Genomic DNA, 14,543 nt, shown 5'->3' with positions numbered 1-14,543 from the left:
CTCTATTCATGTGTGGCGGGTAATCATGAACTGGATTCTTCGTATCATGAGACTGATTTAAAATAATAAAAGTTTAGATATACGTAATAATTTGCATAGTTTCAGCTTACTTACCTTGTGATGATTATCTTTATTCCTTCATGGTGAAGTTTCCCACTTAGGACTTGAATGTGTAAGGTTTTTGTCATTCCTAAATGAGTACCAGAAATGCAGATCTTGTTCACAGTTCGAAAGACACTCAACTGAATTTCTAATGCTTCCCAAGGAATGAAGAACTATTGTTATTCTCTGTCCCATTCTGTCTGTAACTTCTAGTCCACTGTTTGATCCTCTGTATCCACTTTTCTCTCCATTTTTCCCCTTGTTGCATACATAGCCCATAATCCTTTCTGCCCATTTCAGTCTCTCCTGCTTAGTCCTCCAGGGTGTGCTTCATCTCCATTGAAAGTAAACATCCAAAATAGGTGAGATAGATGGATCCCATACTAGAAATGCCCGTTTCTTGCCGTTGAATAACAAGAGACTGCAGTGACTAGTAGAGATACTTGTACCTGTGCTGGCTTAGGTGAACCCAGACCCTGATTCCTGTACCTGCTGTAACCATCTTGCTCTCTCTCAATTTCTCACCTCATTATTTAAATGCCCCTTTGACCTCCCTAAATTGACCTTTGATCCATAAGCTGTTTCCAGTCTGGCCCTCCCATCTTCCCAGAGGACCAAGAGGAAGAAGCTCATACTTCCTCCTAGAATATGCAGAATATTATCGCATTTTTCAGATTCAAAAATACATTTTAGTAGCTGAGGATAATGCAATCCAGTAGTGGCTGTCATTGTTGGCCAATCTTCCATCCACCTGCAAAGGTTACAGTCAGTGATAATAGGAGACAACGCTACTGTAAAATAAACGCAGAGTTTTGTAGGGCAGGTGGCCTGTTCTGGCATAGCAGGCTACAGCACTTGACTGCAAATAGCACCTTATGCTGCTGTGCTCCCTGATGCTCAGTACCTTCTTACCTTCCCTGCCTTTGGTTATTCTAATCTGAGGCTTAAGAAACAGGAAAAATAATTGAATATAATGGCGTCATTTTTGGGAGCACAAAAAGAGCACAAGTCCTTTCTTCTGGCCATGCTAAATTTAAGAACAAAACCCAACTGAAAAATAAATGACAACATAGTTTTTTTCTAAAACGGTGCATGTTAAATAACGGGCTGAAGGAAATATGCGGGGATTAACTTGAAAGCAGATGTTAATAATGATTCGATGACGTATTTTAATTACAATCCCAGATGCAATTAAAACAGACTTCTTCTGAATTTAAGGGATGTGTTGATAAAACTGATAACATTCTACATGATGCTGGAGGAGGAAGTATGAGCTGCAAGCATGCGTCCTCCAGCTGTGATCTCATCAGGTCTGAAAAACTAAGAGAGGTCACACCGGGTCACTTCTTGAAATGGGAGGCCCAATGTTTATCCAGGCATAACCACGTACCGCAAGAAGTAAAGCAGATTATTCAGTGGATGGAGCTTTTCCCTCCTGATCAGTGCTGAGTTGGTGTTGCAGCATGTGTTGGTATCATGTTCAGATCTAATTCTCTTTCTGCAGTATAGGATAAATACTCGTTCTAATCAGTATTAATTTTTATCTTTCTGTGCATTTATAATATAACATAGTAAAATGCTGTAATGATGTAAGAGGAAAAAACTGAATATTTTTGCTTTCTGTGAATATGGAGAAAGTTTGACTTCAAACAACAAATTCAGTGGGTCTACATACTAAAAAAAAGGATCTCAACAAAAGCAACAGATTTTTCAGGAGCTGGTACTTTAGTTTTATTGGACAACCTTTAATAGTTTTATTTTCAGTATCAAACCCCCATTTCTCTTTGATGCTTTACTTTAAAAGAAAATGTATTTACCAAGTAAAAACATGGATTATTTAACTTTCCGGAGTGATGATGTTTATTGGTCTCATTGGAGGTTTTCGAAATTCAGAATGGGTTAGGTACATTTGCTCTTAATTTCCCAGAAGTACTGAGGTCCCCATAGACTGTGGAGCCCGCAGGCATGGAGGGACAGGTGCCCAGGATCCGTGTTGAGAGCTGGCCTTGGAGAGGTGCCATCCCTGACTGCTTCTGGGTAACAGCTTAACGGGGCTGCTGAAGGATCTTGTGTGTGTTGGTGGAATATTCAGTGATACAAATTTTTTTGCTTGTTTTCCTCCTAGTTTGTTTCTGAGGGGCATGACAACAGTAAAAGCAATAGTCTGCTGAGTTACTCACCAGATGCTTCATGACTATGAGGAGGAAAAGTGGGGAGTAGCCCAGATGAACTTAATTGCACAGAAATACTTTGGTAACACAAAGCGACTGTAAGCTTTTACCTGTGCATCAGTCAATGCATCTGACTTCTCTCATATGTTATGACCTTTCATGTTTTGCAAAAAAATGAGCAGCTCTTTATGATTATGTCATAGAAACCCCAATCTTTTGGTTGCTGTTGACTTGATCCAAACAAACCAATCCCCAAATTTCTCAAGTCTCTGTCTTATGGCTTATGGGAATAAAGGCATGAAAGCTTTTAGTAGCATTTATTCAGATTAAGCTCCCTTCCTCAAACATCTAAATCACAATCTTCTCTCCCTTGCTTCTGAGGAAAGTGGCACTTAGGAGTATTTCATGTGTTGAGATCAGCTGTTGGCACTAGCAAGGCCAGCTGCGCAGTGTACCTTCCTTCACTTCTGAGGTGAAAACGCTCCTCTCCCAAATCCTCTGATCCGCCTGCCCTCCAGAATTTCACTTCACAGAATCCAGATAGACTTGGGAGTCTGTCAACATCTATGCTGACGTACCGTCATTTTCTGGAGGTACAAGTTGGCTGTATTTTGACTTTAGTCTGTCTAGTGTGGAAACCCCGTGACGTGGTGCTGTCCTAAGGAAAGTCTTTCAGAAAACAAGGATCTCTGTAGTAACTACTGGAAAATAATTCAGGCTGGTTATGTTTTTACACATGTTTTCTATAGATTCTTCTGCTACAGTGAATTAGCTTTTACTGAGTGGGAAGTTTCCCATCATAATGACAATTACAGTTCGTCATTACAGAGGGTAAGAAAGAAAGAAGATCCTTTGGGCTTTGAATGTGTGACTATAGAATCCCAGAGGAGAATCCACTTGTTTTAAATTGAGACGTTCATACTGCTAGATGCAGAGTATGTGTGTATTCTATAGAAATGAGTTATTTTTTTAATGGTGGCCCAAAAGATAATGGTTTAGAAGTAATATAACAGTTTTCTATGGTTAAAAACTATACCAAGTTTTTTTTCTTCTTTTACAAAGGCATCTTTTATTGGACTGTGACTGAGACCAGAAGTGTGCATCTATATAAAGATAACGATAGCACTGGGCTTAAGCGAGCATTCCCTGTGCTGACCAGCCTTGCAGTCAGGATGATACTGCTGACATCCCTGGCTGATTGTGGTATGTTCTGCCTGTCACCCAGTTCAGCTTAATTCTCAATTTCTCTTTTATTTTCAGGGTTGTTCCGGTTGTGGAAAATGTGACTGCAGTGGAGTAAAAGGGCAAAAGGTGAGTAAGTCAGCTTCTCTCTGCTTCATTATCTTGCTTATTTAAACCATGTGGCGTATAATCTACTGGGAGGCAGGTGAGCTGTTGGTTTCAGTGAACACTTGCACTGCCACGGAGCATTGCCAAGGCCAGGCCACACGCCCTTCAGCAGGGTTCCGAAAAGCAGCCAGCTCAGTGTCCGCAGCAGCAGAGGGCAGAAGGGCTGGGGGTGGGAAACAGCTGAATGCCCTCACTGTGGGGTGAAGCCTGTAGCCCAGTGCTTCGCTGTGCCCTCCCTCCTTCCCCATCAAGTGGGATGCTAACCTGGCACGCTCACCTTTCCTACACTTCACCTCCAGCCTTTTCAGTGGGTAGCAGGCTTGACTGGTGGACTTAGCAGTGTTAGGTTAATGGTTGGACTTGATGATCTTAAAGGTCTTTGCCAACCTAAACGATTCTATGATTCTATGACATCCTGACCACCTCTGGAAGCAGTGCGAGCAAGTTCAGTTCAGAAATGCTTCCCTAAGCCTGCTGTGCAGATTGCTCTCCAGGAAGCTGTGATGCATCATAAGCAACGTACCCTGACCAGGGTTAGCCCCGGGAAGCAATGACCTGCAATAGGAAGAAGGAGGTTAATAATCAACTTAAATACAGAAAAGTAGTCCAGCTCAAGAAAAAAAATAATATTTAAAACTTTTTGACAAAACCTTGCAAATGAGTTTTAAAGTTCCTATTCAGCTATCCAAACTTTCTGTGTCTGAAACAGAAAAGGCACTTTAAAGGCTTCTTTCAAAGCGGTAACAGTGAAGAAAACATATAAAGTACTTAAGCATTCCATGAATTCCCCCTGTAAATTACCTGCTTTTGTAAATATTGTAGACATTCAATCACTCTCCTTATCTCTTCCAATTTTGCTGTAGAGATTTTAATCTACAGTGTGTTCTGTTGTGTATGCACATGTACTGTATATCTACCATTATAAATGAGTGTAAACCAAAGGTTTTATCATGCTGTGATTGCAGTGGGAACATTTTTCGAGGTAAGTTGTTTAGGTCACCCAAGGGAGTGCTTAGAAGAGGTGGGGGGGTTGTTTGTTTTTTGTTTTGGAGGGGTTGTTTTGTTTTTTTTAAATAAATACACAGCTGGCGTTATACATTGTCTCACATGCGATAGCTACATATTTACAGATGAAGGTTTTAATAATGTTTGTTAGTGGCTTTTCTTTGGTGTTTTCCAGAACAAGGAATGTCAATGACTTAATTGGAGACCCAAGCGAAGATCATTTTCATTGTAACGTGACATAGATTAATTTGTGAGACAGATGAAAAGTGTCAAGGTTCAAAACGTCTTTTAGATGGAGTCTCCTTTTTTTAATGACCCATTAATATCTGTTTAATAAAAGTCACCTATATATTAAAAACAAATAAAGCAAAGATTTGGGAAAAGTTCAGAACTCTGAATTTATTCCTTGATATCCTGATCTTATTTTTCAGTAACAAGTACAAATGGATCATTGTAGAATGAGAGAGATATTACATTATAACTCTTTTGTTGAAGACATTATTTTTCAGTACATAGATTATGCCAGCTTCTTGTAGCTAGATAATTTTTAAAATTGATATTTTGGGAAATAAATTGTATTAAAGCTTATGCTTCATTTGTTTCTGGCTGCAATCCTGATTCTCTTTGCTAGAGCCCTTGCTGTCTTTCTTCATTTGCTTAATCCAGAGTCTCAAAAAGTTATCTTTGAAAGACATAGGTGCTTGGCTGATAGAAAGTCAAAATTGCATCAAATTAATGTAGGTTATTTAAAAATGTAGAAGAGAGAAAAATACCAGTCCATAGCAACAGAAGTCATAGTAAATTCCAGATCCCATGAAAACTTGTCCAGTAAGTCAATGTACTCCATGCTTTTCCTAATGGGTTCTGTCACAAACTTCTCAGACTTTAAACACCTGTGTAGCGAAATATTTGCATACTTCTAGACTGTGTAGGAAATGTAATTATTGACATTAGAGACACCTAGACAAGTGAATGAATAGTTACACCTAGAAAACAATAGTCAAGAGAGGCATTTGAAGGTATTTTTGAATGCATTTAAAAGCAACTTCATTCACAGAATCACAGAATCACTAGGGTTGGAAAAGACCTGTAAGATCATCCAGTCCAACCATCAACCAACACCACCATGCCCATTAAACCATGTCCCACAATGCCACGTCCACATATTCCTTGAACACCTCCAGTGATGGTGACTCCACCACCTCCCTGGACAGCCTGGTCCAGTGCTTTATCACTCTCTCAGTAAAGAATTTTTTCCTAATATTCAGCGTAAACCTCCCCTGGTGTAACTTGAGGGCGTTTCCTCTTGTTCTGTGGCTGGTCACTTGGGAGAAGAGACCAACACCCACCTCTCTGCAACCCTCTTTCAGGTAATTGCAGAGAGTGATAAGGTCTCCCCTCAGCCTCCTCTTCTCCAGACTGAACAACCCCAGTTCCCTCAGCCACTCCTCATAAGACTTGTGCTCCAGACCCCTCACCAGCTTCGTCGCCCTTCTCTGGACACGCTCCAGCACCTCAATGTCCTTCTTGTAGTGAGGGGCCCAAAACTGAACACAGGATTCGAGGTGCGGCCTCACCAGCACCGAGTACAGGGGCACGATCACCTCCCTGCTCCTGCTGGCCACACTGTTTCTGATACAGGCCAGGATGCTGTTGGCCTTCTTGGCCACCTGGGCACACTGCTGGCTCATGTTCAGCCGGCTGTCAATCAACACCCCCAGGTCCTTTTTTGCAGGGCAGCTTTCCAGCCACCCATCCCCAAGCCTGTAGCGTTGCATGGGGTTGTTGTGGCCAAAGTGCAGGACCCGCCACTTGGCCTTGTTGAACCTCATACAATTGGCCTGGGCCCATCGATCCAGCCTGTCCAGATCCCTCTGCAGAGCCTTCCTACCCTTGAGCAGATCGACACTCCCGCCCAACTTGGTGTCATCTGCAAACTTGCTGAGGGAACATTCAATCCCCTCATCTATGTCGATAAACATATTAAACAAGACCGGCCCCAAAACTGAGCCTTGGGGAACTCCACTTGTGACCGACTGCCAACTGGATTTTGCTCCATTCACCACGACTCTCGGGGCTCGGCCATCCAGCCAGTTTTTCACCCAGTGAAGAGTGCACCTGTCTAAGCCATGAACTGCCAGCTTCTCCAGGAGAATATTATGGGAGACAGTGTCGAAGGCTTTACTGAAGTCCAGGTAGACAACGTCAACAGCCTTCCCCTCACCCACTAGGCGGGTCACCTGGTCATAGAAGGAGATCAGGTTGGTCAAGCAGGACCTGCCTTTCATGAACCCGTGCTGGCTGGGCCTGATCCTGTGGTTGTCCTGCACGTGCCCTGTGAGCGCCCTCAAGATCGATGTATATCAATGCTTCCTCATTATGTTAACACTGCAAGACTTTCAAATGTGTACTTAGGATTTTGAACAGAAAACTGAGTTGTATTTAAAAACGTCTGCCCCCCACCCTTTTTTTAGCCTAGTGTGGTTTTTCATCCCAATTCTTTACATTTAACGCCTGCCTAGAATAAGGACAGCCTGATACCCAGTCACAGGCCTGAAGACAGTAGTTGGTGAGAGAAAGCAAGGGAAGCATCTTTCCTGCTTGCCTCTGTAATATTTCTAGAAATGGTCTTTCCAATCAACACATTTGGATTTGAAACATGTCTCTGCTAAACACAGTTCCCATTAATGTACACATCAGTAGTGGTACTTGTTACCTCAGAGATCTACGTGAATGTTGCTTAATCAGAGGAGTGATTAGAAGGGCTGATCCTAGCCAGGATCCAGGCCAGAAGAGGGCTGCCATACCCAGCTCTTCTGGTACCCCAGGAGACTACGTTAGAGAACATCTGCTCTCCACTTCTCACGTAGCCACTTGCGTGGGAAGTACATATCCATTCTGCCCTGCACCATCCACAGCCAACATGTTGCCTACACTGGAAACCCTTTTGATCTGGCTTCCATGTTGAGCAGAAGTGTACAAATGCTGAATGGCCTTTTCCAATCCACCCACACTCTTCAGCAACGTAACCACACCAGCTTACTGCCGTGGGAGCTTCGGCAGCTGCGGAAGTGGGTGCTGGGTTTACCCTTTAATGCCTTAATTATTAACATCTGGAGATATATTTCCTACCATAGTGTGGGAAGAACTTCCAGACCCTACAGTTTGGGGGTGGAGTTTAATTAAAATACATTTGGCTGAATAATCATATTAATGATCTCACCAGAAAAAGTGCTGAAAATAGTATTTGACTTAAAAGCTGTGAAATGTCCAAGAAATATTAACCCAACAGCATTTCAGACATGGAAGAGTAAATTATATTGCCATATTTTTCTCTCTCATTTGAGAATCTTTTCATCAATATGACCATTTGGATGGCCATATTTAGAATACATTCAATATGTTCTCTCATTAGGCTGTTTCCATGAAAATTGCATCTCTATGCCAAACTCCTTTAGGATGACTCATACTTTATCAAGGGCATATAATTGACAAAGTCTAAGGGTTTTCATCCCTTTCAGAAAATTTCAGAAAGTGAGTGTAATTGCAACAGATGGGTCTTATCCTATAAAGCCTTTATTATTACACTGAACATCAGGCTGTTATTTTAAGCTATATAATGTCAAGTATCAAGTATTTGCCAAACAAAAAGTGCAGAAATTTTAGAAAAACATAATATTGCTAAAATAATACAATAATAAATAATACCTTACCGTTTTCCATTAGATAGATTAGCCTAAAACATCTTCATTTGTTTCCTCTTACAGTTTTTATTTGGTTTTCTGCTTAATAACTGGCTGTTCTTTCTAACCTCACTAAAGTTTGTGATCTGTTTGAACTGATTAGAGTTTTGAATGCTTGCCTGCATTTTATTGGGTTACACAGAAGCAGACAGAAGCTATGTTTTCTCTTTTATGCCTACCTAGATTTCGAGAACAAATTCAAGCAGCTGTGGAGATAAGAAGTTCTAGCCATTAATGTGTGTAGAAAAAGCATGCTAAGCACTTAATTACCATTTAAAACAAAGACTCTATAGAGCCGAGTAAAATTCTCCATGCACTGACTTTTTCCAAGAATGTTCATTCTCTCATTCACGACAATTTACAGTCATTTTACTCCATATCAGAAACATGCATAAATAGAGGTAACACTGGAACTTTGCTGTAACTAATACAGAATAATTAATCTTCTAGGACTTATCAGTTAGAATACATTAAAGTATAAATTCTCATTCTTTAGTGTAAATCCCTAATGATGATTGCCCTGCCTCAGCGTTACCTGTTAAAAGTTAAAGTCACAAGAATATCAAATGTGATTTTCTCATTGCACTTTTAAAAAAAAATCTCTGCTAGGAAATTCTGAAAGAAAATAGAAAATAAGAATAGAATTAACTCTTACATAACTGCTGCTTTTGAGGGTTTTTTTGTTTGAGATGTAAGAAAACTTGAGCGAATCATTTTATATTGACATATTTTTGTTTGCCTAATTCTGAGACTGTATCCGTATTATTATACCTGCATAAAAATTACTTCTCTGTTTCCCTTGATGGGTGCATCATCCCTGTGTGGATTGGCCATGCTACAGAAGTATACAAACTGGCTTTGCTTGAGCTATTTTGGGTCTGGAAGCCAGATAGCTCTGTTACTGGCTTAGGCTGAAAGTCACTGGGACATCTCTGTGATCAACCGTCAACAGGAGCAGTGACCAGTCTTTTCTCTCCTACGTACTCATACAGTCTGAAAAGTCACACATGGTTTTGCTGTCTTCATTATGGTTTCTCAAAGGATTACAGAGACTTATTTTGATCTGAAGCACGTAACCCTCCAACGAAGTCACTAAATTTTCCCAAACGTGAGATCAAAGTAAGATGAGAAAAGACCTGTAAGCTCACCACTTCTCTGAAATCTGCATGCTTGGGATGTGGAGCCACCCAGGGCCTGTGCAATACCCATGCGTAGTTTGGAATCTTCACAAATTTAAAATTTTGTCCATGCAAAGAGGGTCACGCTTCCAGTCTCTACTGACTACATAGTGATTATAAAACTTATGCCCTGGCTTGCGGTTTTTTAGTATCTGGTCGTATGCATGACAGCACCTGCAGTCTGCTTCTGCTTTCTGTATGTTCACCTTACTGCCCGTAGCGCTAATACTCTGATGCAGACAGGGTTTTGTGGGTGTAGATGATGGGTCTGGGACAGCATATGTCTGGGGAACAGCAGAAGCTACATTTTGTAGTTTACCCCTCAGGCTTCTTTAAATCATTCTGCCATTCAATTTATTTTGTGTTTGCTGGGGATCTCAGACCAAGCCAGCCATCATAATTGACGGTTCTGTGATATGCCAGTTCCCATACAAGAATTTAATACTTGATGCACTTAATAATCAGTCTCTGCCTACATTTTCTCTATAGCAGTATTCACAAGAAGCAACCTGGGCATACATAATTATTACTAGGAAACCACAGTAATACGGTAGTCTCCTTAAGTCACTTTCTTGGCTAGAAAGACTAGTGGTTTGGGGATTTGGTTTTGGATTTCTTTTTTTTTTAATCTCATACTAGTGGTAGTTAGTTGTTTGATTCTCTTTGCTCAGATACCTCCAATTTCAGATTTTAGACCTATGTTTTCAGTGGGAGGTCATAACTTACATTAGTCATTGAAAACATCTGGCCATATGATGTTGGCTTTCAGACAAGCAGATCTGAATTCACTTAAAGTTTGGATTTCACTAAGAAAGGATAAAAAGCAAAATTTCATACAAAATTCTCAGAAAGACTTCCAGCAGAAGCAACAGCAAATCTTTTGTAACCATATGTTCCTGGAAGGACACAGAACAGTAAGAAACAGCATGGAAGTGGGATTTTCAAAGAGGAAACCTGAAGTAGCTGCTAAAAAAGTCATAGTGGAGTACTTTATCAAGTGTGTTCCTAACCAGCTGGAGAACCTCTTTAGTTAAGCCAAGAAAGAAGCTTAATATCACAGAAGGAGCAAGAAAGCATTTTTAAGAGATGTTAAAAAGGATTTACATTTCCTTTCAGGGAAGTATAACACCTGAGAAAGTTTTACAGAACAGTAAGTAAATTGAGTTGGAGACAGCATAGCAAGGAAAGGTAACCTAAATGATGGAAATAATTATTAGCTTTCATTAGCAGGTAAAATCTTCTCCTGTATAAAAAAGTGATGTTAAAGTGATACCACTTTAACAACAGAAGAAAAGCAAAATTAAGGTAAAGCCAACGGAAAAGCAACATAGACTCCCATATGGAAGGCCATGTTTCTATCCCTTAGAATATTTAAGAGTAACTGGAGTGGCAAAACCTACCCATAAATTTTGTAGCTCTTAAAGAAAGCATGTGAGAGATTCCATTGAAGTTCAGCTGCAACATTTTATAATGTTTTGATATGCCAACAAAAATAATTCTCACCAAGGCTTGTGTCAAAGATCAGTGTGCACAGTTAAAGTAAATACTGAGTTGAGTGAGTGAGTGAACGCAGACACTGGCATCAAATCAGATGGCTTCTCACTCTTTTCTCATTCGACGCTGTTACTGACTGCAAACGGATGCAACAAAAGCATTTCATGGCTAGGTAGGAGAATACGAAAAGCTTTGGGGGGCTTTGGTGACCCTTAGTTTTGTTAGAACAGTTTGCTCGACTGCCAAGCAAAGACTGAAAGACTGCAGAACTGCGAAACAAGTGGGCTTGAGTAGTAGTGATGGAGGGGAGGGACTCTAGCACAGAGGAGCGTCTAAAGTGCCCTCTGACTCCAAGGTCAGGAGTTAGGTGAGAAAAAAGGAAGAATACAAGGCGCATGTAGTGGCGCAGCCAACACAGATGCCAGTGTTGCTGCCGGCTGTATGCAGCACCTTTAGCGAGATGTGTGAGTTAAGGATGCAATTACAAATCTTAAACTCAAGCTTCATTTCTGTCTGAAAATGTGGAGATGGAAGCTGGAAATCCAGCAAGGACACACACAGCCTCGTAAAACTCCTCCAAAGGGATGTCTTTAGGAAGTTCCAGGTATTAAATATAATTAATTAATTCATATCAATGCCAAGGCATGGGAACAGATGGACGCTGTTTATCTCAGGGAAAAAGGAAAAGGATAGTGCTGGGAAAAGTAAAACTCTCCAGATGCAGGCAAAGTACCAGCTTTTGATAGCAAAACTGCCTTTGCCCACTGCCTCGCGTGGGGCACAGCCCGCTGTCGGGAAGGGCCGGGGAGGTCGGCGTTGCCGCTGCGAGTGGCGCCGGAGGGGAAGAGCTGTCCCACCGTCCCACGTCCCGTGGCTGTGTCACTTCCCCGCGGGCTCCTCTGGGTGGCAGTCACACATCACGGATTTCGTGTTTCTGACCGGCCGGTTTACACATGCTTGCCGCCTTTTTTCTTTTCTTTTTTTTTTTTTTTTTTGTCTTTTTTTTTTTTTGTCAAAAAGAAAAGCTTAAAGACAACTACTAAGCTGTCTGTATGCCACCAACTTCTGGTTGGCATTCACCGACAAGTAACGATCCCGATATCCTCCACAATGGCAAAGTAAGGAAAATACTTGTTTTCATTATGATTAATTATTATTGTGCCTTTGTTAACTTAATTGATTTAGGCTGAACAATCCTGGAGGTACTACAAAAACATTGTATTGTATTGTCTGTTCTCCAGTGAATCTGGTTGAGTCAGGAGGCTCTAGAGATTAAACTGAATAAGCACTGATTTACACTTTTGAGGCACAATGTTATCTGCCTTGCAGTATTTTCATGATAAAAAGTCAGAAGCCAGAATATTTCCTCTAGCTTTTGTGGAAGGATATTTTACTCCTTTGCAACTTTCAAAATGTCTAAAACTTTAGAAATGCCATTTCAAACCTAACCCAAAAAAGCAGCGAGAGTAGCACTGTCTAGAATAGTACTGTCTGTCATGTACTCTTTAAGATATGAGCTACTTCATTATGAGAACTTTATTGCAGTCTGTACTGTCTAGGACCAGCTGCCCATGTTTTTACTATTTATGGAAGAGATTATTTTCTGTAAATATGTCCATGACAAACCTTTGGCAAGAGAATAAAACTTGCTTGTAACGTCACATTTCATTCCAGGTCTAGGATCTGAACAAAAATAAATTAAAAAAACCTGAAAAGTTCAAGACCTCTTTTTTTTTTTCTGCTGTTTCATCTTTAAATGCAAGCCTTTAAACAATGCCAAATGCAAACAAATGCTAAATAATTTTCACTAATGAAGAAGGAAGGGCGTGGAGCATTTTTACTCCTTACATTCTTGGACCTTCAACACTGGAAGTGATTTAATACAATGTGCAATAAAACAAAGGAAGGGTTACTCAGACCTAATGAGTTCAACAGATGATTAGAAGGGGTGGGAAATATAGCACCCTTTTGATTCAACCTGTCTTCAGGTGATAGAATTTCCTTTTTTTTAATGGTGCAAATGCATTTGTCCTTCAAATGTCCCCTTCCCTCGTGGTTCTTTGAGGTTCTTCTGTTCCCCAGGGTGGCTCTAACTGATGGGAAGAGGCTTCTTGACCCATGTCTGATGTGAAAACAAACCAAAAAAAAATGTTTGTAAATAGACCATGCACACCTTTGGTAAAAAGTTTGTGTGACTTCCCCCAACATCATGAGCTCTGTGGTTTTCTTTTTCAAAAATCAAGAGAAGTTTAAACATAAAGACAATGAACCACATACCTTGGTTGCCAAGCTTTGTGCAGGCAGACTGTCGCAGTTGGAAAATGAAGTTCACTTGGTGTCTATTGGTTTCTGCTCTCTGTTAGTCTTGTCTTCATATTCGTGTCCTTCATATACCATGCCCTCAATCATGCTTTGAGGTAGACTGCTCCTGGCTTAGAAAATGTTCAAACTAGAGGTCTTGCATATTATTTTTTGTGAATGACTGAAAGGTGTATGTACCCTACTAAACTTCAGTGACTTTTTTTTTCTTTTTTTTTTCCTTAATGGAGACAAACCAAGGAAATCTTCTAAATAATAGTTTGCTGTAAGTACAAATACGTTCCTCCTCAGTATCCTACCTACTTCTGGATCTGTACCATTTATCTACACTGCTGTAAAATATCACACAAAAAGTACATTGGCTGAAGACTCAGAAATGTAAAGAAACATTGAGAGCTTAAGTTAAGAGTGTATATGGCTCAAGAAGTACTAAAAAGTGGAATTTAGGCACCTTGGTTGACAAAACAGAGTACAGCAGTTGGAAGGTGGGGAATAGCTACAATGTGACCAAGAAGAAAAATTACATAAAGAAGGGTTGGTAAATTATTTAGAGAGGGGCCATTACTTATAGTTGGTTTAAGTGAAATTGTATGATGCTGATAGGCTCCCAGTTGCTTGACACTAATTAAATGGAGGCTGAGTCTGTAGCCATGACTACTGACTTTTAAATGCTAATTTTACTTCAGTCAGCTTATTTTACTTCTTAGTCAGCTTCTAAATCAAATACAAACACACTGTATATCCACCCACTTACTTGCACACCAACTAAGCACATATATAGTGATATGTAGAGAAAAGGATAATCAAAGATCGTTATTTCTATTTTTATACTCCTGGGAAGCACTTAGCAGCTTCCTGAGGAATGCTCTACGCAGCCATGAGGCGACACTGAAATATGCTTTCAGTCTAAGCATTCTTTCTTATTTAGGAGGAGGAGGCACAGGCTCAGTCCCTGAACCATAAACCTGAACAGCTCTCTAATTAAATGATTATACTGATAAATTCAGTATTGGAGGTTTGGGTTCATTTTGTATCAAACTGCACAGGTTCCCCACTGTTGTAAATTCATGAGGCTTGGGAATGGATACTTTCATAGTAGGAAGAGTAATCCTTTCAGGGAGTGAAAACCCAGAGCTGAGTGAGATGCTATCATTTGGTGATCAGGGTGCAGCTTCTGCCCC

General features: G+C 40.5%; 1 protein-coding gene across 1 annotated transcript in view; it reads left to right on the top strand.

Annotated features, from left to right (window-relative positions):
• The window catches only part of COL4A1 (collagen type IV alpha 1 chain), a 126,542-nt gene that overhangs the window by 51,423 nt on the left and 60,576 nt on the right, over positions 1-14,543 (top strand). Inside the window, exon 2 of the mRNA XM_059825867.1 lies at positions 3,534-3,584. Within this exon, the coding sequence (XP_059681850.1) occupies positions 3,534-3,584 (51 nt within the window). The remainder of the gene's footprint in view (positions 1-3,533; positions 3,585-14,543) is intronic.

The sequence above is a fragment of the Gavia stellata genome, chromosome 1 (assembly GCF_030936135.1).
Source record: "Gavia stellata isolate bGavSte3 chromosome 1, bGavSte3.hap2, whole genome shotgun sequence".
Classification (NCBI taxonomy): domain Eukaryota; kingdom Metazoa; phylum Chordata; class Aves; order Gaviiformes; family Gaviidae; genus Gavia; species Gavia stellata.
Note: the sequence above shows the minus strand (reverse complement) of the source record. Positions and strands in the feature narration are given on the sequence as shown.